Here is a 23,975-nt window from a genome sequence, read left to right as displayed (position 1 = left end):
AACATAAAGGAAAAATAATATCTCAAGAAGAGGATTTTTAAGTTTTTTTTTTTATAAAGAACAGTTACTTTTTTTATAACAAAAATAGAGAAAATGTTTATTTCATTTTTTATTACTATTATTATATTACATATAAGTGTCTATTTATGTTAATAAATAAAAATATTGAAGTTATATAAATACAAATATTTACAGTATATAATAATGAATAATTATAATTATTGCAAATTCATTACATTGCAATATTATTATGACGTTTCGTTGCAATGTTCCGAAAAGCGGACATTTTCACATTCCTGCAATCCCATAGCAATGCTGCAGAAACATTTCGCAGTGAATTTGCAATGTTGCTACGTTGCGGTGAAGATTCCTGCAATATATATGCAATCTTTGCGTGCTGAATGGGTACATACGCATGCTGCAACTCAATTTGAAAAGTTAACATTCTTAGTTGGAGCAGACATATTCGCTCCTTGCGAATATTCGCTACAAGCTGAAACTTTTCAGCGAACAGCGATTACTCGCTAGCGAACAGCGAATGATCACGTGACCTTCATTCGCGGCGATTATTTCGCTGCATGAAACGGCACCTTCATGGTATACCATGGAAACACTGCTAGATATCACCACGGCCTCATGTTAAAATCGAGGTAGTAGTACGACTCGACGGCAAAACGTTCGCAACTCTATTTTCACCAATTTTCAACAATTTTCAATAAATAGTATTGTTCAACGTCGAGATGGACTTTCGACTACAACTCAACAGCGACTCGAGAAAGCTTATTATATAATATATAATTATAAATATTATAACAATATTAGAAAGCTTATGAAATATAAAAGTGATTAAAATGTTCAATAAATGAAACAAATTTTTCATTAGTACGAAAAATTAGTATTAAAAGTAAGTTTCTTTTATTTATCCCACCAACCAAACCGCTCACAGAGTCCTGGAACTAAAAAGCGCATTACGTCAGGACTCTCCGCCGGTTCCACGCTCCCGGCTAAAAAGGGTGATTTTGTACGACCTACGTCTCCCTGTGGGCTACATCCCCTGCCCCCAGGAGGTTCGGCCCCCCCCCCCCCCACCCGGACTGCGCTCGTCCAAAATGCCGTGCATCCCTGTCGAGACCGGGCAGAATGCCCCCGGGTGGGTCATGCTGCCGAGTCGGTGACACTAAAACCGCGCCCGAGGATGGAAGGGTAGGAGGCCCGCGGGTCCGAGAGCCCCGGCGGTGGAAGGGAAGGAGGTCCGCGCGGGTCCGAGAGCCCCGGCGGAAGGAAGGGTAGGAGGCCCGCGCGGGTCCGAGAGCCCCGGCGGGAGGAAGGGAAGGAGGCCCGCGCGGGTCCAAGAGCCCCGGCGGAACAAAATTACAATACATATTATTATTAACAAGTAATAACAGAAATAAGATAAAAGTGTACGCAAGTGTAAAGCCAGTAAGCACAGATACAATACACACAAATATAATAAAAGCCAATAAGCAAAAAATAAAAACAATTTGCAATATAGTAAACTAAATTAATTTCGCATATAAATAAAAACAATTTTCCGCATCAGGGTGGCGGGTGGGTCCGCATGGCGCGTCCGGGTTCTCAAATTGTTACGCGTTCGCGACATCGTTGAACTCGGGCACAGCCACATTGGAATTCGTTGTAAACGTCGGATACGTCATCAGCCACTCTTGGTAGCCTCCGTTGAGAATCTTGATCTTCTTATGCTTTGTGCCGGGATCACATTTCTCGAAAATGTCCTTCAGTATGTTCAGATAAGTGCTGGTCGTCAGTTTCCTGCGTAGTGTTCCAGTCCACCAGAATTATTACGTCCACGTGCTGCGCCGACCGATGCTTAAATAAATCGAATGACTGCTTGTCCTTGTGAAAGCAGTCCGCGAACTTGTAGCCCAGCTTTTTGAAAGCAAACACACCATGATGAACGTTCCAAGCGCGTCGATGAATTGAAAAAAAGAATATTTTATAAAATTAGAAAATTATAAGCGAAAAAACATTATGCGAGATGTTGTATTTATCCCGGTTTAATTTCCGATTGTGGAATGTTGATGCACTTGTCGAACGTAATTTTGGAACCGTCATAATGAGCCTTCTGCCTGACGTCGATGATCAAATACCTGTCCACCTCCATTTTCTCCACCGCGTCGTGCTTCCTGGAACTATGCTCACAGCGTATCTCTAACTTTTGCCTCAAGTCTGCAAGTATGTTTTTCACTTCATTTATCTAGAATACAAACATTCATGTATTTACGCACACGCAGTGGCACACAGTTATCTGGCTGGTCACTCTGGCATACACTGCCATACACTGCTGCTTACCTGATCGATGGTCATGTTGGTGGAATAGATGGACTTGCGGTCCTTGTGATCTTGAGTTTTCTTCAGCCACTTGACCGTGTCCAGCCATCTCTTCAAGAGGATATATGCAGTCTTGTAGTCACCGTTCTTCTTCGCCATCTCGGACTTCTGGCGCATAGTGGGAAGCCTCTGGTACACGCTGCGTGGCTTCTTCCCCGCACAATTGACTCTCGCCTGCTTCACGAGATCATTTACGCAGGTATACCCCAAACTCGCTCCGTTGGGCATCGTTGCTCGCTCCCGCAGCCTCGATCCTCGCCGCAAGATTGGAGCATCCAGTGACACTGGCGACGTGTTCGGCGCGATGTGCTATCAGTCCAAGGATACGCGTTAATCGCTTTTAATCTACTTAGGGCCTTAGCTCATAGTGATTCGCAGAAGGGAACGTACCTGGCAGGTGCCGACGTGATATTCGCAGGTTCGCGCCGCGAACGAGAACGATCGCGCGACTTGAAGTATCTTCGTGGATCGTACGTGTCAGGTTTACGTCGACGGATAACCCGTCCTGCTGCGAACGACGAGCAACGACGTACCTCCAGGACGACAACTCTCTCTCTCTTCATTAGGCGCACCCATAGACATAGTAAGAATAGACCGAGCGTGAAGCGCAAAACGTGAAGCACAGCTAGAAAAGGACGGAAAGTAGGTGAAGGATCTCTTTCTCTCTCTGTTCGCGTCTTCCCCACTCTCCGCTCTTACCCCCACTCTTCTTTCCTTAGAGAGAGAGAGCAATCCTTCGCCTGCTTTCTCTCTTTTTCTACCTGTGATTCACTGCCAAGTTGAGAACACGCTCGGTCTATTCTTACCATTGAAATATATCCTAACTGGAATGAGCACTGCTATTGTTCTCGGATCACGTGACCCGTTTAGAAAGAGAGGGTGAAAGCAGGGTATAGCTGTCCTTTCCCAACCTGTAGCCGCCATTGCCGTTTAGACAAAGACGACACGAGAATGGGTATTACTGTCCTTCTTTCTCGCTAAACGGCAATGGCGGCTTGGCGCTCATTACAGTTAGGTTATAGTTCAATGATTCTTACTATGTCTATGGGCGCACCGGACGATACCGCGACGTCAAACCTAACCTCTCGTAACTCGAACACCAAGATAAAGTTTTGACGGCGAATTTTGGAGGTTAACCTTTTCTCGCCCCGCATTTTTGCGCATATTTAGGTTAGGGCCAGCGCACGTACATTGCCGTAGCACTTTATGCGACGCGTAAGCCATCGTGCGTTGACGCGAACAAACCTGTCAGTACATGTCGGCCGCGCAGGCAACGCACGATGGTTTACGCGTCCATAAAGTGCTACGGCAATGTACGTGCGCTGGCCCTAACCTAAATATGCATACGGATTCTTCTTTTTGAAGACATTTATGAAAAATGGGTCGGAGGTGCTACTTGTGCAGTAATTATAAGGAAAGAATATAATCAACCGACACGTGATCGACACGAACCGTAATCCGTATGCATATTTAGGTTAGGCTGATGGCAGAGAACGCGACGTAAACACTTACGTCGGACGTTAACCGTTAACGCAGTACAGTCCGTCGGCCGTACGGCGAACCGGGCGAACCAAAGTCAGAGAGCGTCCGACTAGGAAAGACCGGATGCTCGGCGCGGCGCAGCTTATATACCCCCACTCGGTGGTCGTGGTGGGGGTGTGAATCACGTCGGCGGCAGTGGCGTAGCGCCGCGGGGCGCGGAGCATTTCGCGTAACGCGGAGCAGTAGCGTAGTACACTACAAAGATGTAGTTTAGATAGCTTCTTCGCGATGGTGCTGCCATCGTCGCACAATATTTGCACAATAAAATGCTTTTTACAAAAATTTGGCAATTTGTACGCACAAAATTGCAGCGGCCACCACTCGGGATAAAATAAAGGAATATAATGAAGCTTTTAGAAGTGACTTTAGAAGCGTAATAAAAAAGAAAAGTATATGTGAAACTCATGTATGTATGTGTAAGTACAAGATACAATGTATGTATAGGTACAAGATTTTCATATATACTTTTCTCTTTTCCGCTATGTTGGAGTGAGAAAAATACAAGAATGAGATAAAAAGAGAGAGAGAGAGCACCCTGGCGTGGAATCGGAACGCAGCCCTATTGTCACTGTACATCTGCTGTTGAGGGATGTAATCTCAACAGTACACGCTTAAAATTGGTGGTAGTAACCCACATAAAACGAAAACCTCCATTGGACGTCCAATGGACGTCTGTCATGGAGGTTCAGACCATCCAGTGGACGTCCTTTAGACATCCAATGGACAGCCACTAGAAATCCATAGTTCCGCTTTGCGCACGTCCAATGGACCTCCATTAGACATCTTCACAGACGTCCATGGGACGTCGATTGGACGTTTTGTGGATCATTAATAGAGGGTTCACGAAGCCTCGGTGGATGACTAACCGACGTTCCGTGGATCATTAATGGAAGCTTCATGGAGCCTCGAAGGACGACCCAGGCAGCACACATTGGTTTCAAAGCCGTTATAAACGTTTTAACGTAACGTTTCATAACCATTTTATTGAAACGTTTATTTAGGAGAAAAATGTCCAACGAAAAAACGTTAAGAGAAACGTTTCTTTTTCGGGAAAAAACGTTTCAGAAACCATCAGAAAAATATTTATCAATTCTATATATCAGTGCCTCAAAGATAGACAGAGTTAAGTCACATTTTTTTAAAAAAACTAGATTTTTATGAATTACTCTCTAAATTTCGTGTAGTGGAATCTCACTCTTTTGAAATATCACTTCAAGTAATAGTGATCTCAAAAGTTTCAAAAGAAAAGAAGAAGGAAAGAGTATTGGATCGGTTTTCCGGATGGTTATTTATAAGGTGATAACACAAATGTTTCTTGCGAGAACGTCACACCTGGCCTGGCCATCTATCGGTCGCTTGGTGAATCAGAGGCGGGAATCTCACACACACACTTATGTTGATTTTTGTCTCTTGTTCCATAATCGAGTACATTGAAACGTATGATGTAAAAATAATTAATACTCGCAAATTAAGTAGAAATTACTATTTTTTCTATATTAATTATATAATTTTGAATCAATTTAATAAAACACATTTTTCGTTTCTGTGGAAACGTGAAAAATACGTTTTTAAAATTTAGGTCTAAAAACGGTTTCTATTTAAACCGTTTCTTAAATGGTACTTTATGTTTCTTAGACATTAGATACGTCTAAGAAACATATATTAGACTAACATGTGCTGCCTGGGGACTAACCGACGTTCCGTGGATCATTTATGGACGGTTCATGGAGCATCGGTGGACGTCTATTAGACGTTCCGTGGATCATTAATGGAAGCTTCATGGAACCTCGATGCCACGAAACGTCAGTTAGTCGTCCATCGAGGCTCTATGAACCTTCCATTAATGGTCCATGGGACGTACATTAATCGTCCACCGAGGTTCCGTGAATCTTCTATTAATGATCCACGGTACGTCTAATAGACGTCTTTAAAGACGTCTAAAGGCAGGAGCACAGACTTTTGCATAAGCGCATAAAAAGATGCATAAGAAATTTGATTGGTCTATAAGCATGTGCATAAGGAAATGGACCAATCAAATTCCTTATGCATCTGTTTATGCGCTTATGCAAAGGTTTGTGCTCCTGCCTTAATGCAGATCCACTGGACGTGCAAGGCGGAACTATGGATTTCTAGTAGCCGTCTAATGGATGTCTAGTGGATCTCTACTGGATGTTCCGAATCTCCATGACATACGTCTAATGGACGTCTATTACAGATTTTCGGTGGATGTAAATTTATGTAAGAATAACTTCAATTATATAAATATATTATTAATAATTAAAAATAAATTCTATAATATTGTGAATTTCTAAATGTTAAACAAAATTAGCTGAAAAATTGTAATTAATAATGAAACTTAAATATTAGTTTATTGGAAATACTCTATATGTTTAATAAATCTATTATACATCCATAATGGATGTCTAATGGACATCTGCAATGGATTTGTAGAGGACATCTATTATGGAGATAGGATGGACCTCTAATGGACGTCTATCTGACTTCCACTATGGAGATATATATCCCATGGAGCTATGGAGGTATCATGGATCTCTAATAGACGTCCATCTGACGTCTATCGTGGAGATAGATGTCCCATGGAGCTATGGAGGTTTCATGGACATCCACTGGATGCTAATTTCTATGTGGGAATTTTGGCAATAAATGTTGTTTAATCATTGACAATAAAGAAAACACGCTTTTTAAAAGTAAAAGCTATTGATATTTATTTATTTGTACAACATAATGAAAAATTTCCTGACTTTTCCCATATTATTTTAAGAAACAAAAAGCCACCTCTATTTATGAGATCAATATGTAAAGTAGAGATGAAAACACAAATAACCATACAAATTTTAATTTTGCCCCCGAAGACGTTCGAACTCGCTGCGCACTGCGCACTGCGCGCGTGTTTTGAATAGTTTAAGTTCAAAGCACTGCACAGTGGGCTAAACTCGAAACAAGCTGGCCAAAAGTAATAACTCGAAAACATGACGTTTTAGAAAAAAATGTTTCAAATAAAAGTTATAGGGTTTTAAATCAGGTATTAGATAATAATACTAGTATGACCTTGAATAGCGTTGCCAAGGTCACGCAAAGGTCACCTTGAATTTTTTAAATGGGAACCTCCAGTTTTCATTAGATATTTTTGTAGCTTACCTCAAAAGCTTTTCAGAACACTATAACAAAGTATTTATCCGTTAAATACTTCGAAGTTATGAAGCTTGAAAGTTACAGTCGCTACCGCGCCGCGTCGTACGTTTTGCGGCATTTAAAAATTTCACGGTGATCTGTACATGATCTTGACAATACTATCAAGGTCATACTGGTATTGCTATGTAATGCTTCATTTAAAAACCTACAACTTTAATTTCAAACATTTTTTACCAAAACGCCAAATTTTCGAATTATTACGATATGAAAATTAAAATAAAACATCCTATATATAACGCAAAGGTGTGCGTTGATGTGCACAATTCAAACGGAAATACTTAATTTGAATCCTACACAAGATGATAAAACAAGAATCCTAAACAGCCTTTTACAGCTATTTAAAAAAAATGATATTGAACTTTACTTCTTTCTTATATTTTAAGAAACCAAAAACTTAGATTAACACAAATTGATGAACAAACATTTTTAATGGTTATAACTGTTTGGGAAAAGAGTTTCAATTCTATTTATAGAGTAAAAAGCAAAATTACTTGCATCCGCATACAAGAATGTAAGCTATAGCCTGTACTCATTCATAATTCGTTTTTCGGAACATTAACGCGTTGCCTCCTATTAATTGTTGATTAATGGGAAGGAAATTTTTCCTACGAAACTCCATTCACATTTTTGAAAATACTGATATCCATGAATCAAAAAAGGTCGAAATGCACAGATTTCCAAGAGTTGAAAAAATTCGACTTTTGGCCAGCTTTTTTCGATTCTAGCCCACTGTAGTGATGTGACATCGGAACATATCATGGGTAGGTTCATTTTATAAACAGAGAATTATTGAACACTGTGTGAATAATTATAAATGCTTTTATAAGCAGTTTCATGTGAAAAGGCAAATCATAAATCGAAAATTAGAATCTCAGCGCGCGTTTAATAATTTGGCCAGGGACCGTATGTATTAACTCAAACTGGCGCGAGGAGAAACGACGTGAACCGCGCGCGGATCGCTAGACACGGAACCCGCGGCTAACTTCCTTCGCTCGAGACGGAATCACGGAATATCGATCGCGCGGCGCCGCGGCCTCGCGCACAATTCAGGGCACGCGCGTGTGCGACGCGTCAGGGAGCGACGATGTTTCGCGAAGGGTGGCACGTCGCCCTTTTCATCCTCGTCGCGGTTCTCCGCTGCGCGCACGGTGACACCGTGATCACGACGAACGAGAAGAGGCACGGCAGTGCGGCGAGCAACTATCAGATGTGCCTCGACAGCTTCGCGGTTCACCGGGACAAGATCATCAAGACGCAGGACTCGCGCGAGATGGGCGCCAAGTACCTGAGCGTGCTGGACGTGGACTCCAGGCTGGACTGCCTCAAGTACTGCTGCGAGACCGAGCGGTGCGACGTCTTCATCTTCGAGGAGAAGGTAAGGTCGATTGAGTAGATTTTTATCTAAATTTAAGAGAGTGAAAGTAAACATTTACCGAAGGTAAGAGAATCTCTTCCGAACTGCGACTGAAGTTGACGCCGATACACTTGCGAGTGCAAGATCTTGATGCCGTATTGACATCATTGTAGCATCAAAACTACAGTTCGTTTTCACTGGGACTTTGGGAAACCGTTTCTCTCATTGAAGTGTCTTGTTCTGCGTGTTTAGAAACCAGGAAGCTGCTACCTCTTCCAGTGCGGGCCGCTGCATGACTTCAAGTGCAAGTTTACGAGGCACAGCAACTACACCAGCGCTGTGCGCACTAGTTATCCCGTGCCGAACGAGGAGCTGAGGATATCCCAACAGGAGCACGAGCTGAAGTCGCTTAGGTATCTCTACTCATCCAGAAGATTCTGTCGAGCACATTGCACTTGCTGATTTCAGAGTTAATTGCATTTTCTTATATTTTCTTAGGAAAAACAGCGAGATTACGGCGGATTACGGATATACGGAGCCTCTTGTGAAGCCTGTGCAAGTTACGCAAATACCGAAAGTTGTGTCGACTACGCCTCCACCAGCTAGACCAGGCACGGTATTATTCTGAAGTAATCGTAACGCTCTCGTGGCTGCTGAGCAGTGCGACCTTTCGTTGACGGTGGTTTCACAATTTTTTTCTGAAGAAATTGTAACTGTCAATTTGGGATAGATATGATTATTATTCCGACATACTTTTTTTTAAATTCAATTTTTATTTTTGTCGCAGCTCTTAGCTTTAGCGTCGTGCAGGAATAGTTCCGAAATTGCTAATAATCTGAAAACGATCTGAAGAATTAATATGATTAACTTATGTAATATACATTATCTATCATTAGTATTTATAGTAATAATAATACATTAATAACATATTAATAATACATTATAAATACTAATTAAAATTACTAATTAAAAATTATTTAACATGATTAATATAATTTTAGAAATGTTTTGTAAACTTGATTGAGAGACAGAATTCCGGGAATATTAACATGCAACATCTCTCGTCATCGACAGCTTGTAGCAGGAATCAGTACGAGTGCCGTTCATCCGGCGATTGCATAGCCATATACAACGTTTGCGACGGTATCCCGCAGTGCGCGGACGGCTCCGACGAGGCGGCCGATCTCGTGTGTCCCACGGAGAAACCGACCGTCCCGCCGCCGCCGCCGCCGATGATGATACCGGCGACGCCGCGTCCACCCACCGACGTTCTCAGGTATCAGCAAATGATGGAGCAACGCAAGCAACTGCCGCCGTTCTATCCCGCCGCGCCGGAGATCAATCCGAAGGCTTGGGAGATGCCGAATCTGGCGCGGCAGCCGCAGAACATCCTGTACCCTGGCCAGCCGGTGGAGCTGCAGGCGCAAGCGCGCAAGAGTTACGGCTCGCCGGGATACCAGTGGGACTACCAGCAACTGTACGAACAGAATAAGGATCCGTACGTCCCCGTGAACGCCTTCCACGAGCAAAACGTAAATCCTTATGAACGTACGTATGATCTTTCGTCTACTTGTGTCTGCTAAAACTACAGAATGTGGATTTTACATTCCTTTCTTTACGTTTTTCAGAACCGCGCATATTTAATCACAAAGGCTCGAGCGTCATAGGGAACAACGAAGCGGACAGGTAACTCAACTAGCCTTTTGCTAATTGGTCACATTGCTACTGATTACAGTGTCTAATTATAATAACTATAACTTATATAATAATATAATTTGCGATTAATTTATAACAATAGCTAAATGACATAAAAAATATGTTAAAGTACTCGTGCTGAATTAATTATGTATTATATATTGCAAGATTATCAGATTACATTCTGCCGCTTATTTTGCATTAGAGCGCTGTATGTGGATTCTAAGCGCCCGTACACTTCGCACTTCCCGTCACCAAACAAGGCAGCTTGGCAGCAGGAGAATCCCATGCAACCGCCACCGTCAGTCGAACCGAATTCCCAACAGAAGGACATCGGTAACGTGGAAAATCCTGAAAAGATTACGACAACACCCGCCTGCGACGTAAGCACATTCCTTGACGCAGTTGCTAGAATTATCGGGTCGCCAAGATGCTTTGAAGATGTACTCAACAATAATGTCAATTCCATGATATTAGACTTCTGAGGAACATAAGAATGAGCTGACGCACGACATGGAACCCGCAAAGAAGGATGACAAAAGCGACGCGTATCCGGCACATGCGAAAACGAGCAAACAGGTCACCGAGAAGCCAGTTTCATCGGCGAACGACGTTACCAAGCACAATCACGTGGAAGACTTGAAAGGTAAAAGCGTTCGCGAGCTCGCGAAATGTTACATACAATTATATTCGCTATTATTATTATTATAACATCAAAATTTTGATAATAATAATAATATTCGCATTTGAAACATTCGCTATAGACCACAGGTGTGACACCAATCGTATTGACTAATCGCATATGTGCGACAGCGATTATTTTCCATTTCTGTAAAGATAAATAAAGTTTATTTGATCAATATAAAAAAAATTATTAGTCTGTAAATTATTTTCTTTGATACTTATGACAGTGAATATTAAATGCATATAAAATTCGCTTGCGCTTTCTTTCAGCTCACAAGAGCGTGATTGTGATCGAGGAGCACGGCCGGGCACATGAAGGGACCGACATTGTCGCGGAGCGCCTTCAGATAATCGAGAACGACGTTCTGAGGCCGAGAGGGGCCGTGGTGTCACTGTCGTTGGGACTTATAGCAACCGCGATCATGGCCGCTCTGATCGTCTGCCGGTTGCGAGTGGTGAAACGGCGCGGCAGATGCGGGCACGGGCCGTACGCGCACGATGCCGATTACCTAGTCAACGGAATGTACTTGTGAGCGAAGCAGTCGGTTAAATGTAATATAATCGTCTGAGTACATTATCGTATTTTCATACGTAGCGAGTATCTTGGCGATTGTGCTAGATAAATAGAAAGTCTTTTCTATTTGCGAGATTCCTCGGGAACGTAACACGAAACTTTGATATTCATTTGCGTAGCGTGAAAAATCGCAAGAGTTTTTGTGCCTACAATTACTGATAATACGGTGAATTTGAATACATAAAAGATGCGATGATGAAGAAACGTAAGCGCTAGTCATTGATTTACCTATACATATGTTCATATCAAACACACCGTTATTAATTTAAGCAACACTTGTGATAAAAGCTAGACATCTCGTAGGAATGTTCTCGTGATGCAATTCCAAGGATTGTGGAAGCCAGTCTAATTGTTGCATACTGTTAGATAAAGATATAAATATGTACATTATTGTATATAAACAGTTTTACGCCTTGTGCAGGCATTGTGGAGAAATAATCGAGAAATCGTCACACCTTTCTCGACTTGATGTAAATGTCATTACACATGACGTATGCTCTATTACTTAACATGTATTTTGAATTAAGCAAACAATGGGAACTAATAAATGACCATTTTATTTATTAACAGAACACGAGACTTTCTATAAAATATTCTCATTTAAAAATACAGTTTGCCGGTGTGTGTATCAAAAACAGAGTTTGATAACACGAGAATATGACAACTCTCCAATTCTCTCCATTCTCGGACGGAGGGAAAGAGAGAGAGAGAGAGAGCAACGATGCACAGTAAACTCTTTCTTTGTAAAATTAATCTCGTGAAACATTTAGAAATAATCCAGAAGATTCCCCTAAATTGTCTTTTTAATTAGAATGTTTTCGCTTAACGTATTATATACCGATAACGTGTAAAATGCTAAAGACAAGGTTTTTCTTTTATACGTGATTGAATCGATGAAGAAAATGAGTTATCACAAAACACCAACAAAACTTAATTTGATACGATACACGTAGCGTAAAGAATGTCGATACCTCGCGCGACAAACGAACATCGTGAAACATCCAAGAAATCAATAATCCCGAATCCTTTTTACAAACCCCCGCTTAACAATTACAATTCACGCCGAGTTACCGTTCGTCATTATGGACGCGCGCTAGCTGCGGCATTCTGTTGAGCTCGAATAAATTCGGGATAATCGATGTAGCCGTCATTGTTGGCGTCGTCCATGCCAAGTATCGGATCTATCAATTGCACCAATTCCTCATCCTTAAATAACTTGTCACTCTGAGTACCGCCAGATTCGGTGTTGCCTTGCTCTGCAGATATAACAAAAACATACGAATTTTTACTCACTCAGGTCGATAATAAATAATAATATAAAATATATAAAATATAAAATAAAATAAAAAAGTAATAAAAAATAAAATAAATAATAAATGATAGATGGTAATAAAAAGAATAAAGGAGTGCTTGAAAGACTGAAGCATGTACCGTGCCAGTGTATAAGAGACTTGATCAGCTCGCAACCGTCTAGCTTATTGTTATTGTCCGCGTCGTGCATTTTGAAATAGTGGAACTGCAACTCCTGATCTGACATCTTGCTGGTGTCTATCGGAACATCCGCATGCTCCGCGATATGTCTAGCAGAGGAGAGGAAAATTGTTATTTCTCAGATAACAAAAGTACATGGAGAAATATGCGAGAGTCTCAAATGCTTTTAGTGGTACACAAGCCGAATTAATCAGCAATCTTTGCTCAAATTTCCAATTGGTACCTACTCTTTCTCATGTGCTATATTGGCAGCATTGAGTATCTGAGGAGGTTGTCCATGATCATGCCCATGCCCTTGTGGAACATGATGTTGTTGTTGTTGAACAGGCACTTGCTGCATAGGTACTTGCTGCGCCGGCGCCTGCTGGACAGGAACTTGTTGCTGCACCGGCATCTGCTGAACAGGGACTTGATGCTGCATCGGCACCTGCTGCTGTTGCATTGGCATTTGCTGCTGCTGCTGCATCGGCACTTGTTGATACTTGAGCAGATTTTCAAAGTCGGATTACCAGAAATCAGAAAGACAAAGTCATGACGTAAGTTACAGAAGAATCGAGACAAAAAAAAGCACACAGCGAGCAGAAGCGATAAAGTCTCGCAGTACTGCATGAACCAACTATTAGCAAATACTCATGTATGATCAATCCGTAATCGTAGATTTACTTGTTGCTGTTGCGGTAAATGCTGTGCATGTTGCGGTACTTGAACTGGAGGCTGAAACACACAAAAAGGGCAACATTGAAATCGCAGAAAGCTGGACGAATGAAAGCAGGATACGATGACGTAACGCGTATGGGTAGCACAAATAGTTGGAATCACGCTCGATAATCCGCGTTAACTCTCGCATCACACAGGGGTGAAACACACAGTCGAACCATATGTTTGCAACACGCACAAAAACATAACCTACCTGCTGATAATGCTGAGGCGGCACACCGGGCGCGACTCTTTGCGCCTGGGCGTGTATGTATTTGCAGCCGAACGAGCCAATGATCAATGCGCACAACGTCCAATGCATTTTGCTACACTGTTCCAGAGAGGAAGAAAAAGAAAATAAATAAATAAGTTTACCGTCGTCGATTTTTACTGAGAATATTATTGCCGATTGTTAAGCTCCGCGTCGTACATTTATTCAGCGATCAGCTCACGAGGTTCTTTATCAAGTACCTTATTTATGCTATGGAATGTTCAAGTGACTTGTCATCTGCGTGAACGTCTCGTTCATCAACCACCGCTGAGCTTCGGACAAACTGTTACTTCTAGGTTACGTCGCGCGTTCGCACTGCAACTGACGTGGACAGTGGACAGGCACTGCGCGCTTTCACCAAACCGCTGAATAGGTGAAAGTGTAGATGGCTGACCTCGTAAGTTTGCGTAACTTGAGGCAAATCACACTATTGCCTCTCGTGGCAAAAATTTAATAAAAATAAAATAATTGATTTTAAATTTACGATTGTCATATGCACTATCGTATTACTTTTTTGATAACTCATTATGAATATTGTTGCATCACATTATTATGAATATTAGTAGCGTATTATTGTATTTATTTATTTATTTATTTAGTGATAATAAAATAACAAGATATATCTAATTCTAACAGAAAAGCATGCGAAATTACATATACATATAGGCACTGTATATATTTTATCAGTACATAGATACTTGTTAATATTAATTAACAAATATTGGCAGTACGAGGCACCTTATTATTTATTGCGGCTACAACAATGTACGCACGTCAGCGTATCAACCAGAGCACCAGTTATAAGTTCAACAACTTTACATATACGAAACAAAGTTTCTTTCAAGAATGCGTTTTTTAAATAGCTTCAGTTATAACTTATTTTATATTCTTGGAGTCGAAGAGAGATACATCGATGTTTTCTTCCACTGTTTACGACTACTTATTTTTCTGCTTCTTATTGTGCGTTAAGAGAAAAATACCTGAATAAATATACCTTAAATATCTCAGGTCTGACATAGATCATCGGATCTATTCGTTCCCTGCATTTCTTTGTCACGATACGATGCAATATTGTACGTACACAAAAATCCAAGAACCGCTCTAATCAATTGCTCTCAAAGTATTTAAAATTACGCAGGCAGTGTTCATTACTTTCACGTTTACCGTAAAAGATTTCAGGCAGCAAGTTTTACAATAAACGTTTTCGCAAGGCAAGATCTCACATTGCTCAAAACCTCAGCTAAATCGTATTGGTGTTGTCGTACCACGGTGGCATCCACCTGGTCGGTGTTCTCGGTCTTCCTCTGGAAATTGGTACCGTGACGTCGACATTCCTGTCGGTGCGCCTTCTGCGCATTTCGCTTCTGCACGACGCATCCTTCGAGGCGTCGGCTAGGACGACAAACGGCTGACTGTCGCCGCGACGACAATCCTGCTTGGTCCTGCCGAAGCTGGGCGAGTACGGTCTGGCGACGTTATCGTGAATCGTACGATCGGCCGAGGGACTGCGGATCCTCCCGGAAGACTGCCGGCCGAAACCACGCGGCTCGTTGTCGACGTCACATACGTGTAAACGATACGTTGGGCTGGGTGATCGCGTTCTCATGACCGCACGGTCCGCGAGTTCCAACTGCGTCGGCCTCGGCGCCACCGTGATTTGTGAGTGTCTGGAACTTCTGAAAATCATAGAATCTTAGGACAAAAGAATTTACTTTGAAATAAAGGAGCGCAAGATCTTCAAGTTTCACGTTTTTGAAACCTGAAATTTCTGAAAATTGCGGGGATTTTCAAGCGAAAAGTCTTCATTTTGGAAGATGGAAATTGAAGATAGAAAAATGAGAAAGTGGAAAATTTGCAAGTTTTCCAAAGTTTTTGTTTTTCAAAGTTCCAAATTTTTGTACTTCAATCAAAGACAAACATACTCAATCTTAAAGTGATTTCACGGTTTGCTGGATAATACTGAATCGTGATTCACAAATTTCCTCTTTTTTTCAAACATACATAAATAATTTCAAATGTACCTTCTGCTGGCCGGCGGCGGCTTGCCAGTGACGTTGTCGTCGTGAAATCGCGTATCCAACACGCGAAACGCGTCCAAATCCTGAGCAACAGCCATCCTGTCGCACTGACCAACATTAGTATCACTCAACCAGTACTTATCCCGTCTCCTAGACGCGCTCGGACTGCGGTCGCTCCTGCCATACATCGTTCTAGGTTTATCGCAGCTCTGGCGATCGTACCTCGCGCAATAGGCATTCCTGTATTCCGGCTGAAGCTCGTAATTACCCTCCAGCCGCAGATTCGCCGGCATCTTCAGCGTTTCGACTCTTGGCACGTATCCGTAAGGAACGTACTGCGATCGCACCTCGCTGGTGGGTTCGTACTCGAACGCGCGGCATTCCTGATGTGTCGGCCTAGCAAAACACGTGCTACTGCGACCGGAAGACGAGATGCCCGTCGGTCGTAGCATCAGTGGCGGTTTGCGATAGATGGGACGGTCCCGTGGATAATCTTCGCGGAGATACTTGGACTGATATTCAGGATCCTGATCGATCTTCATGGAGAACTTGGAGCGCGATGGGGAGGTCACTTTCGAACCGTCAGCGCGACCAATCTCGTCGTCCGGCTTCACGATCTTCGGCCGCTCGCGTGAAAAGTTCTTAAAAATTAATTGCAAATTATGATCGCAAATCTCAATCGATTCTGCATATGATATTAAATTTAAAGAAAGGAACATTTTTGCTCTTTAATTTTGTCAAGTTTCTTTCAAGCATTAAGATTTTTTAATATTTTTATTAACTTCTATTTTTTAATTTTTATATTTCTTAATTTTCTTTTCAAAGTAGCTTTACGTGGTTTCAAAATAATTTTGAACCATGATAATTCAATGATAATTATACTACTTATAATATTATTTACTTATTATAATTTAATAATAATCAAATGCAAATTTGTCACATATTTCAACATCTTTCTTTTTCGAAATAGATAACTATAATCATGAAAAGATAACTTGGAAATACCTTATATGCATCACGATATTCCGGAATTTCAAGCGGCCGGCCATTTAGATCTTCCAACTTTAACACTAACATTTTCATTTCTTCATCCTTCTTCTGCTTCTCCTCTTCTTCTCTCTTCCACCTCTTTTCTTCCTCGTTATCCTCATCGTCTTTAAACTCTTCAGCCGTTTCTTGCATCTGTTTAACTCGAGGATGAGCAAAGTGCTCGGTGCTTTCTGTATCTTGAAAGAACTCTCCGCCAGCTTTTAAATGCGTTTGTGGCCTCATCGATTGCAATTTGTCTGTAACACACATCCCGACGGAAATATAATAAATAACTAATTATTCTAAACTACACTACTACATAATTTGTTTTATAAAATAATTTCTTAATAAATCAAGAAAGTATTTATTATCAATTAACGCGCGTGTCTAACATCTAATTTATTAAATAGTATATTTAACATCTTCTTAATTCTTAATTTTCTTAACTTAATTTTATGTCATGATTTAATGATGACTTGCAATGATTCTCAATTTAATCCGACGTTATTACCTTTGACACTGTAATCCTTGAACACCTCGGTGTATTCCGGCACAAAATAGATATCGCCCTCGAGCTTCAGGTTTGTGCCTCGCCTCAACAGTTCCGGCCTTCGCGCGCCCACGAAGGGAACGTACTTGTCCTGATTCTCCGTCGCCGTTTCCAGTTCACCCTCCATCTTCAGGTGCGTGGGTACACGCATGAGCTCCGGTCGGCTGACGTTAAGCCACTCGATAAACTTCTCGCATTTCTCTGTCATGGTGTCGAGATCGCCCTCCATCTTCAAGGACGTAGGGCGACGCGCGAGCTCCGCTCGATGCTGACCCTCGTAAGGCACGTAGGCCGAGTACGTTTCCGTGTCGGTGTAGAAATCCCCGTCGCACTTTAAGCTGGTGCCCCTTTGCGCAGCGTGATAACGACTGATAAGTCGTCAATATCAAATTAATAAAAAGTTGAGAAATATCAATGAATAATTTCAATAATCCTCACTATCGATATTGTCTCACTTGTTTCTTCTATGATTTTGTCGATCCTTGCGTTTTATGAATTTATTAATTAATTTTAAACTGTTTTATGCAAAATATTCGATACTTATTTATTTTGTGGAAAAAACGTAGAAAGAATATGTTCTCGTATTTGTGTCACTGCTCGGCGTACACTGATTTCAACTAGGTCTCAATCTGCCGTTTACCTAAATGTGAAGCTTGAAAATATAGACTCGTATCGCTCATTAGATGTCATAAGGAATAAAGAAAAAGCAAAGAAAAGTAGAGAGTCAGTTCCAATTCGGTGCATGGCAGTCACGTTAGAATGGCACGATAGCTAGTTTTATACTTCCTTGATATTTGCGATCTCGCGTGTCCCGGAACAGTTTTGATTTGATGTCCTGCGCTTACAGATTCTAGACGGGAAAAGATTGATAGGCTCCGCGAAATTGCCTAAACGAATGGCCAAATTAAGATTAAACATCAATGCAATGGGCGTTTTTATTACTGCGTAGCGCTGTATTTCACTTTACGATGTATTTTACTAGATTTGTTGCAATCGTGTAATTAATATACCCTATAATAACAATTATGAACTACGTTATGAACTGCGTTATAATTTATGTTAATCGTAAACTGCCTCATTTGTCGCGATATTTATACCTTCTAATAAGTGGCGGACGTCCAAACGAGGTCTCGAACTGCGGAACGTCCGTCTTTGTCTCCATCGCTTCGTTTCCATCGACGAGTTGAGAGGGAACGTCCTCCTTCGCGGATTGATCCTCGATCGCTTCACCCTGCGCAAGATCTGTGAGATATGGAGATTGTGCATCCTCGACGATCCCTTCTACGAGTAAATAGTCCTCAGGTTTCCGATCTTTTATTGGCCGAACATTTTCCTATTACAAAAACACAAAAATTATTCTAAAGAAATCTTAAACCCTAATTGAGTATAATATAATAAAGAAATCACTAAATAATTATATAATAATAAAGAAATTACTTTATAAAATTATTTATTTAAATATGCTTTCATCAGAACAACAATAAATCCGTTTCACGTGCTACTTGCAAATTGTTATTATTTCTAATTTACTTAAATCATAAATAAAAAAACGCAATAAACCGAAAAAATCACAATATCGATGAGAGATTTTTGTAAGAGGGATAAAGTTATACCTTATAAATACCTTAGAAAGTTCCTCGATGCTCGTGACGCCGAAGGCGCGCCGATACTCAGACGCGGGATCCCGGACCGCCGACTCCGGGTGGGGCTGGAGATTGTCCTTCGGCTGATCCTGCACGCGCCTTCTCCGATAGCGTGCCAGCTCGTCCACCGTCAGTCCCTCGATGAACGGCCATCTCTCCTTGACTTTGCTCCTCCGTCCTTTCCCCTTGCCCTTGCCGTGCGCTATCTCGGAATCCAAGGGTGGCTTGCCGCGCGAGGTGGATCTTTGCCTGTAGTTTCGCGATTTCGATCAGTCACATCAGCAACACCGCACAAATTTAATACTATTAATTTTATTTAATTGTAGTAATTGTTTAACTTTTTTTTATTTATTGATACTGTTTAATTATTAAGTTTAATTTAAATTTATTGATACTGTTTCAGTTTATTTGTAGCTGCTATTTCGTTCAGAAGTCAGTTATTCTATTTTGTTCAGCAGTTAGTTGTGATATTCCCTTCTCTAAAAAAAGTATTTGAAAAGTTCTTTTTTAATTTTTTATAATAAACTTTACTGACTCGAACTATCAGCTTCGCTGAAAGTTTCAGAATAGGTGGAGTAATTCCCGACGCGAAGTGGATGAACGACTCGAGCTCACTGAAGATGATGGGAAACAGGGGTTGCGAATAAGGGATGTAATGAGAGGGTGGGTCGGCTAGAGTGGTGAGGAGGCGCAGGTAGAACGAGGAACAGGAAGAGAATGGTACGAAGGTATCGTACGTGCCGTTACAACGGCTTTTCCAGACGCGACGAATCGATCTGCGGGAACGCGGAGGTTGAAAAATAAATCTCATCCTGGACTAATGGTTCGTGCGCACGTCAGCCCTTGCGAATTATCTATTGTACAAAGCGAGCGTGACATCCCCCTAAGATGTTTCCGGAAAAAAAAGAAAATTGTGTCTTCCATCGATCTGTCGGCGATCGAAATCCTAGAAAGGAAATCCTAAAACATTATACGGAAACAATAAGGTGAAAACAGTAACAGAAACAATAACGTAAATTTCAACTGATTTGGCAAAACGAAACTAAAGAAAAATAAAAATAAGGAGAAATAAGATTAATGAATATTTGTTTAGATGATCCATTTAAGCGACAAGCTAACATTTTAACTGTATCAGAACTGTATCTTGATAAAAACTTAATTTTCATAATTGAAAACTATAAGCTACATTTGATCTAGATTAAATTTAGTTGAAATAAACCCGAATTACATGAGATTGAAATAATTACTATATTCCATAATTAATCATACTTCATTGAATTAAGAGACTAAACTCTTCTGTTGAAGAACTGCGTTTACATAAAAAATGCCAACATTTCTCGCCGGTTTAAAGAAACGCATCACAGATCATCTTATTTTCTAACTCTAGTGAAAGTGTTTCTCCAGAAATGCCCTTCATACTTAACAAATTATATACCTGCCTATATTTAGGTGATAAAAGTGTTATATCGAGGCCACGGCGACCCCATAATTATCAGAATGGCCCTGCATGTGAGAGTGAGGAGGGTCAGTTAGCACAAGGTAGCGTGGCCGAGCGGTCTAAGGCGCTGGTTTAAGGCACCAGTCTCTTCGGAGGCGTGGGTTCGAATCCCACCGCTGCCAATTTTTTTTCTATCAATCTCTCTTCAAACTTCCATTTTATCAACTCGAACCGCGATAACTCGAGAAATCAACCCGATTCTCTTCGCACCAATTACATATATTCCTCTCTTTCTTTTTTTTTTTCTCGGTCAATTCGTCCGCGTTCGACTCGTCATTCCTTTTCCAGATTACAGACGTCCCCACGTCTGTAATCTGTTCCTGACCGATTCGCAATACCGAGCTTTCGCTCGACCCAATGGCCCCGATTTTAACCGAGCCCTATATCACCCTCGCGCCAAACCTACCCCCTCTCGCTCCGCGCGGCACGACAAATCTGTGCGCGCGGATAAATTAATGTCCGAGCCACGTGCTTCTTACGCACCGTCGGCCCGCTCCGCCGGTCAGTTGTTCTACGGTCTGAGTGCGTGATTCAGTCTGAACGCATTTTATAGAGCCGCCGCCGTTGGCTGCACGCGAGCTTTCTTGGTGGAAGGAATCCAGGCCGTGGCCATCAAAAGTCGCGCCCCATCTCGTTTCACATCGCCCGTGCCCCCGCTCGCAGCGGGCAGCGTGGTGGTCAGAGACGCGAGCGCGATTTGACTTAATTTGACTTTTTAATGAAATGTTGAACAAGCGAAACACATTTCGGTGAGCGATATCTCATTGCTCACGCTCTTGTTTGCTGCTTGTTCTTTACTGTTGTTATCAGGCCTTGAATTTTTCGGATGAGAAGATTCCGCTTCGTGCTTAATTAAGCGTCCTAGAGTAATTTGGGAAACTGGTGCGGCGAGCGATATCGAAGCGTCTCGAATCGTCGCATCATTGTGTAGGCGTGACTAGCGATCGGTAAATGGGATTAAAATGGGTGATGATCATTTACTTAAAAGCACACCCACGGCCGCGCGAAGTGCTCGCCACTTATCAAATTAGGGGGATTATTGAAAGTATCGCGCGCCCGGACGGGAAATTAAGCTTGCGCTAATACTGATAAACGACTTTCGATATTAAATAGCGGAGATCATTGAGGGCAACAGCGCCTGATTGCGGTAGTGCACATAGAATGCATGCGGTGGCCTGAAATATGTATTTAAATACTTAATATCCTAATAAAATCTAAAATTTTATCAGTTTTTTAATTAAGATTATATGCACATATAATCGTAATAAAACATACATTAAAAAAACAACATATAATAAAACATACATATAAAAAAAGGAACATATAATCTTAATAGAAATATATTTTTTTAGCAAATTTTAAACGCGAAACTTTATATTAAGATTTAATACAAAGCTTTCCAGTCAACCCAATAATAAATCTTATTTCACACACATAAAAAATAGATACAAAACTTCTTAAAAATTAAATCGAATTTTCTACAATAATAAAAATGATCAATCAGATTATTAAACAGAAGCTCATTTCGCCGCAAAATACATGCTGCTTGCACACCACTACATCTCGCCTACATAGCCGCAACTGCAGTAGCAATTCGCGGTAAGCGGATCAGTCTGTATTTAAACAGCGGGCAGCATGCGTGCTTCGATCGGGCGGGCGGGAAGCCGCGCGAAACGTTACCTTTTGCCGGGACGGTCGCTTTTGCCCTCGCCCATCGCATCGTCCTGTCCAACGTTCGCCCTGCGGAGGATGCGAGGTGTCGGCGATCAGGAGCGCGGGGGACTCGTCTGTGGACGCGGTCCTTGGCGACGGGGAAAAGAAACGGAGAAGCCACGAAGAGAGGAAGAAGCGAGCCGAGGCCAAGCCTTCCCCGTGGCGTGACTGGTTCTCCTCTCCTCGGAGATGTTGATAAGAAGGTGCCGAGCCGCCGGTGCGATACACCTGCGCAGCTGCGACGATTGGTGCACTCGGCGTCGTCGTGCGGCAGAGTGCTAAGTGGCGTAGCCTCGCAGCGAGCGCCGAACTGGGCGAACATACACGAATAATTAGCGGCATGCGCGTATGATAATGACGCAAGAGCGCGGGGAGATTATCCCCCTGCTAAAGAAAACAATTCTTTATTAATACTTACGCTTCTGATATTTATATATAATGATTAGAGGTTCTAGGTCAGCTCAATTGTAATTTTCTTGTTCGTCTGGAGAAAATATTTTTCTGTTAATTGGAGATTCTCTTGGCCTGCGAAATTCAATTGATAATTAGTTGATTAATAGCAAGTGTATTGTAAAGTAATAAATCCCTCATGCACACGACACACGGCGCGCACACTCCGCGTGTGTATATATATATTTATTATGTTATTGCGATTTTAGTTGAAGAAGTTATTAATATCGATGTATTGTCGAAATTGTGTTTATAATATTCTGTATCATAGTAAAGAGTATTATGTATCTTAAATATTAAATTATAATTATATACCATATTCGATTAGTCGAGGCACGTTTGAATTGCATTCAGCCGCTGCTGAAGAAACCGCTTGTTTGAGGTTACTCTGCAACTTCGTTGCGATGCCGACGACTTTTAATTCAAGACTAAATACATGTTTTCCTTATAAATTAAATTTCAAGAACGCAGCATTTTGTTTTCATATAATCGTGTGTAGAACGTCCTTACCAGTCTTATTTACATCAGTCTTAGCTTACTAGAATGTTTAACTTCGAGAGCGAGATTATAAAGAAAAGTAGTGATTACATAAATCATGCATTAAAAAAGATAGATATATTACAGCTTTAATAGCGATGTTCCTCCGCTGTTCTTATTCGAACTGAAATAAACGCGAACGTAAAAACAAATATAAAGTTACATCGAACCTATTCTGACTCGCCGCTGAGTTGTACTACTGCGTCATTTTTCTGCATTTGTTTTGGACTTTTCTGAATTGTTTTATTGAAGCATAACAATTTCCAGAAACTTATTTGACACTGCCGATATAAAATATTACTTAAATTAAATTAATAACATTTATATTATAATATACTACAGAGCATATAGCTGTAGTTCAGTTGATGATTCAAATGTTTCAAAACATTTCCTCCTTTTTATTTGAAAGAAGATAGGAAAGGATAGAAAGTGTTCTGAAGCATTTGTAGTGAACCGCATCCATTGACATAGGAATATATGGACGGAGCCTATGCTACGAACTTAGGCAAGGGGGGTTCTGAGATTTGCGGTAAGGAGAGGCTGCTGGCAAATCGGGCGAGTTCGGCTGTTCTCGACATCGCCCGAATGATACTCGATAAAGTTTTGTAAAGTTGTGATACTGAAATTACATGTACGGTGAGTTATTG

General features: G+C 41.4%; 4 protein-coding genes and 1 non-coding gene across 6 annotated transcripts; 2 read left to right on the top strand and 3 right to left on the bottom strand.

The window, feature by feature from the left end:
* Window positions 1-1,367: 1,367 nt before the first annotated feature.
* Window positions 1,368-2,912, bottom strand: LOC113561546. The gene is made up of 4 exons (XM_026968050.1): window positions 2,761-2,912; window positions 2,332-2,679; window positions 2,031-2,236; window positions 1,368-1,912 (listed from the first exon to the last, which is right to left on the bottom strand). The coding sequence occupies exons 2-4, from the start codon at window positions 2,596-2,598 to the stop codon at window positions 1,735-1,737; spliced, it is 651 nt and encodes a 216-aa protein (XP_026823851.1). The 5' UTR covers window positions 2,599-2,679; window positions 2,761-2,912; the 3' UTR covers window positions 1,368-1,734.
* Window positions 2,913-8,152: 5,240 nt separating this feature from the next.
* LOC105277989 lies at window positions 8,153-12,001 on the top strand. The gene is made up of 8 exons (XM_011336760.3): window positions 8,153-8,500; window positions 8,732-8,892; window positions 8,978-9,090; window positions 9,554-10,027; window positions 10,108-10,165; window positions 10,380-10,557; window positions 10,652-10,820; window positions 11,129-12,001. Exons 1-8 carry the CDS (start codon window positions 8,210-8,212, stop codon window positions 11,389-11,391), a joined length of 1,707 nt encoding a protein of 568 aa, XP_011335062.1. The 5' UTR covers window positions 8,153-8,209; the 3' UTR covers window positions 11,392-12,001.
* LOC105277990 (G-box-binding factor) lies at window positions 11,974-14,250 on the bottom strand. The gene is made up of 6 exons (XM_011336761.3): window positions 14,091-14,250; window positions 13,834-13,950; window positions 13,587-13,637; window positions 13,151-13,404; window positions 12,864-13,012; window positions 11,974-12,688 (listed from the first exon to the last, which is right to left on the bottom strand). Exons 2-6 carry the CDS (start codon window positions 13,939-13,941, stop codon window positions 12,513-12,515), a joined length of 738 nt encoding a protein of 245 aa, XP_011335063.1. The 5' UTR covers window positions 13,942-13,950; window positions 14,091-14,250; the 3' UTR covers window positions 11,974-12,512.
* Window positions 14,251-14,458: 208 nt separating this feature from the next.
* Window positions 14,459-23,678, bottom strand: LOC105278065. Of its 2 annotated transcripts, none has more exons than XM_020031232.2 (7): window positions 22,309-23,678; window positions 19,112-19,379; window positions 18,585-18,820; window positions 17,449-17,834; window positions 16,914-17,194; window positions 15,912-16,549; window positions 14,459-15,566 (listed from the first exon to the last, which is right to left on the bottom strand). In XM_020031232.2, the coding sequence occupies exons 1-7, from the start codon at window positions 22,341-22,343 to the stop codon at window positions 15,131-15,133; spliced, it is 2,280 nt and encodes a 759-aa protein (XP_019886791.2). In that variant the 5' UTR covers window positions 22,344-23,678; the 3' UTR covers window positions 14,459-15,130. The 2 variants fall into 2 exon arrangements, with proteins under 2 accessions (XP_019886791.2, XP_026824430.1); XM_026968629.1 differs by having other exon boundaries at window positions 17,449-17,855; window positions 22,309-23,673.
* On the top strand, window positions 20,669-20,750 carry Trnal-aag. The gene has a single exon. It is a non-coding gene; the product is annotated as a tRNA-Leu (tRNA).
* Window positions 23,679-23,975: the final 297 nt, after the last annotated feature.

The sequence above is a fragment of the Ooceraea biroi genome, chromosome 1 (genome assembly GCF_003672135.1).
Source record: "Ooceraea biroi isolate clonal line C1 chromosome 1, Obir_v5.4, whole genome shotgun sequence".
NCBI classification, from domain to species: domain Eukaryota; kingdom Metazoa; phylum Arthropoda; class Insecta; order Hymenoptera; family Formicidae; genus Ooceraea; species Ooceraea biroi.
The sequence above is the reverse complement of the archived record's forward strand: the minus strand, read 5'-3'. Positions and strand labels throughout refer to the sequence as shown.

Coding starts and splice junctions, on each gene's coding strand:
- LOC105277989 (XM_011336760.3), top strand. CDS start 8,210: ATGTTTCGCGAAGGGTGGCACGTCGCCCTTTTCATCCTCGTCGCGGTT. Junction 8,893..8,977: donor CACGAGCTGAAGTCGCTTAG/GTATCTCTACTC, acceptor ATATTTTCTTAG/GAAAAACAGCGAGATTACGG. Junction 10,821..11,128: donor TCACGTGGAAGACTTGAAAG/GTAAAAGCGTTC, acceptor GCTTTCTTTCAG/CTCACAAGAGCGTGATTGTG.
- LOC105278065 (XM_026968629.1), bottom strand. CDS start 22,343: ATGGGCGAGGGCAAAAGCGACCGTCCCGGCAAAAG. Junction 17,856..18,584: donor CGTCCGCCACTTATTAGAAG/GTATAAATATCG, acceptor ACGACTTATCAG/TCGTTATCACGCTGCGCAAA. Junction 15,567..15,911: donor CCGCCGCCGGCCAGCAGAAG/GTACATTTGAAA, acceptor TATGATTTTCAG/AAGTTCCAGACACTCACAAA.
- LOC113561546 (XM_026968050.1), bottom strand. CDS start 2,598: ATGCCCAACGGAGCGAGTTTGGGGTATACCTGCGTAAATGATCTCGTG. Junction 2,237..2,331: donor CCAACATGACCATCGATCAG/GTAAGCAGCAGT, acceptor TTTGTATTCTAG/ATAAATGAAGTGAAAAACAT. Junction 1,913..2,030: donor CAATCGGAAATTAAACCGGG/ATAAATACAACA, acceptor GTTTGCTTTCAA/AAAGCTGGGCTACAAGTTCG.
- LOC105277990 (XM_011336761.3), bottom strand. CDS start 13,941: ATGCATTGGACGTTGTGCGCATTGATCATTGGCTCGTTCGGCTGCAAA. Junction 13,638..13,833: donor CGCCTCAGCATTATCAGCAG/GTAGGTTATGTT, acceptor TGTGTGTTTCAG/CCTCCAGTTCAAGTACCGCA. Junction 13,013..13,150: donor AATATAGCACATGAGAAAGA/GTAGGTACCAAT, acceptor CTCCTCTGCTAG/ACATATCGCGGAGCATGCGG.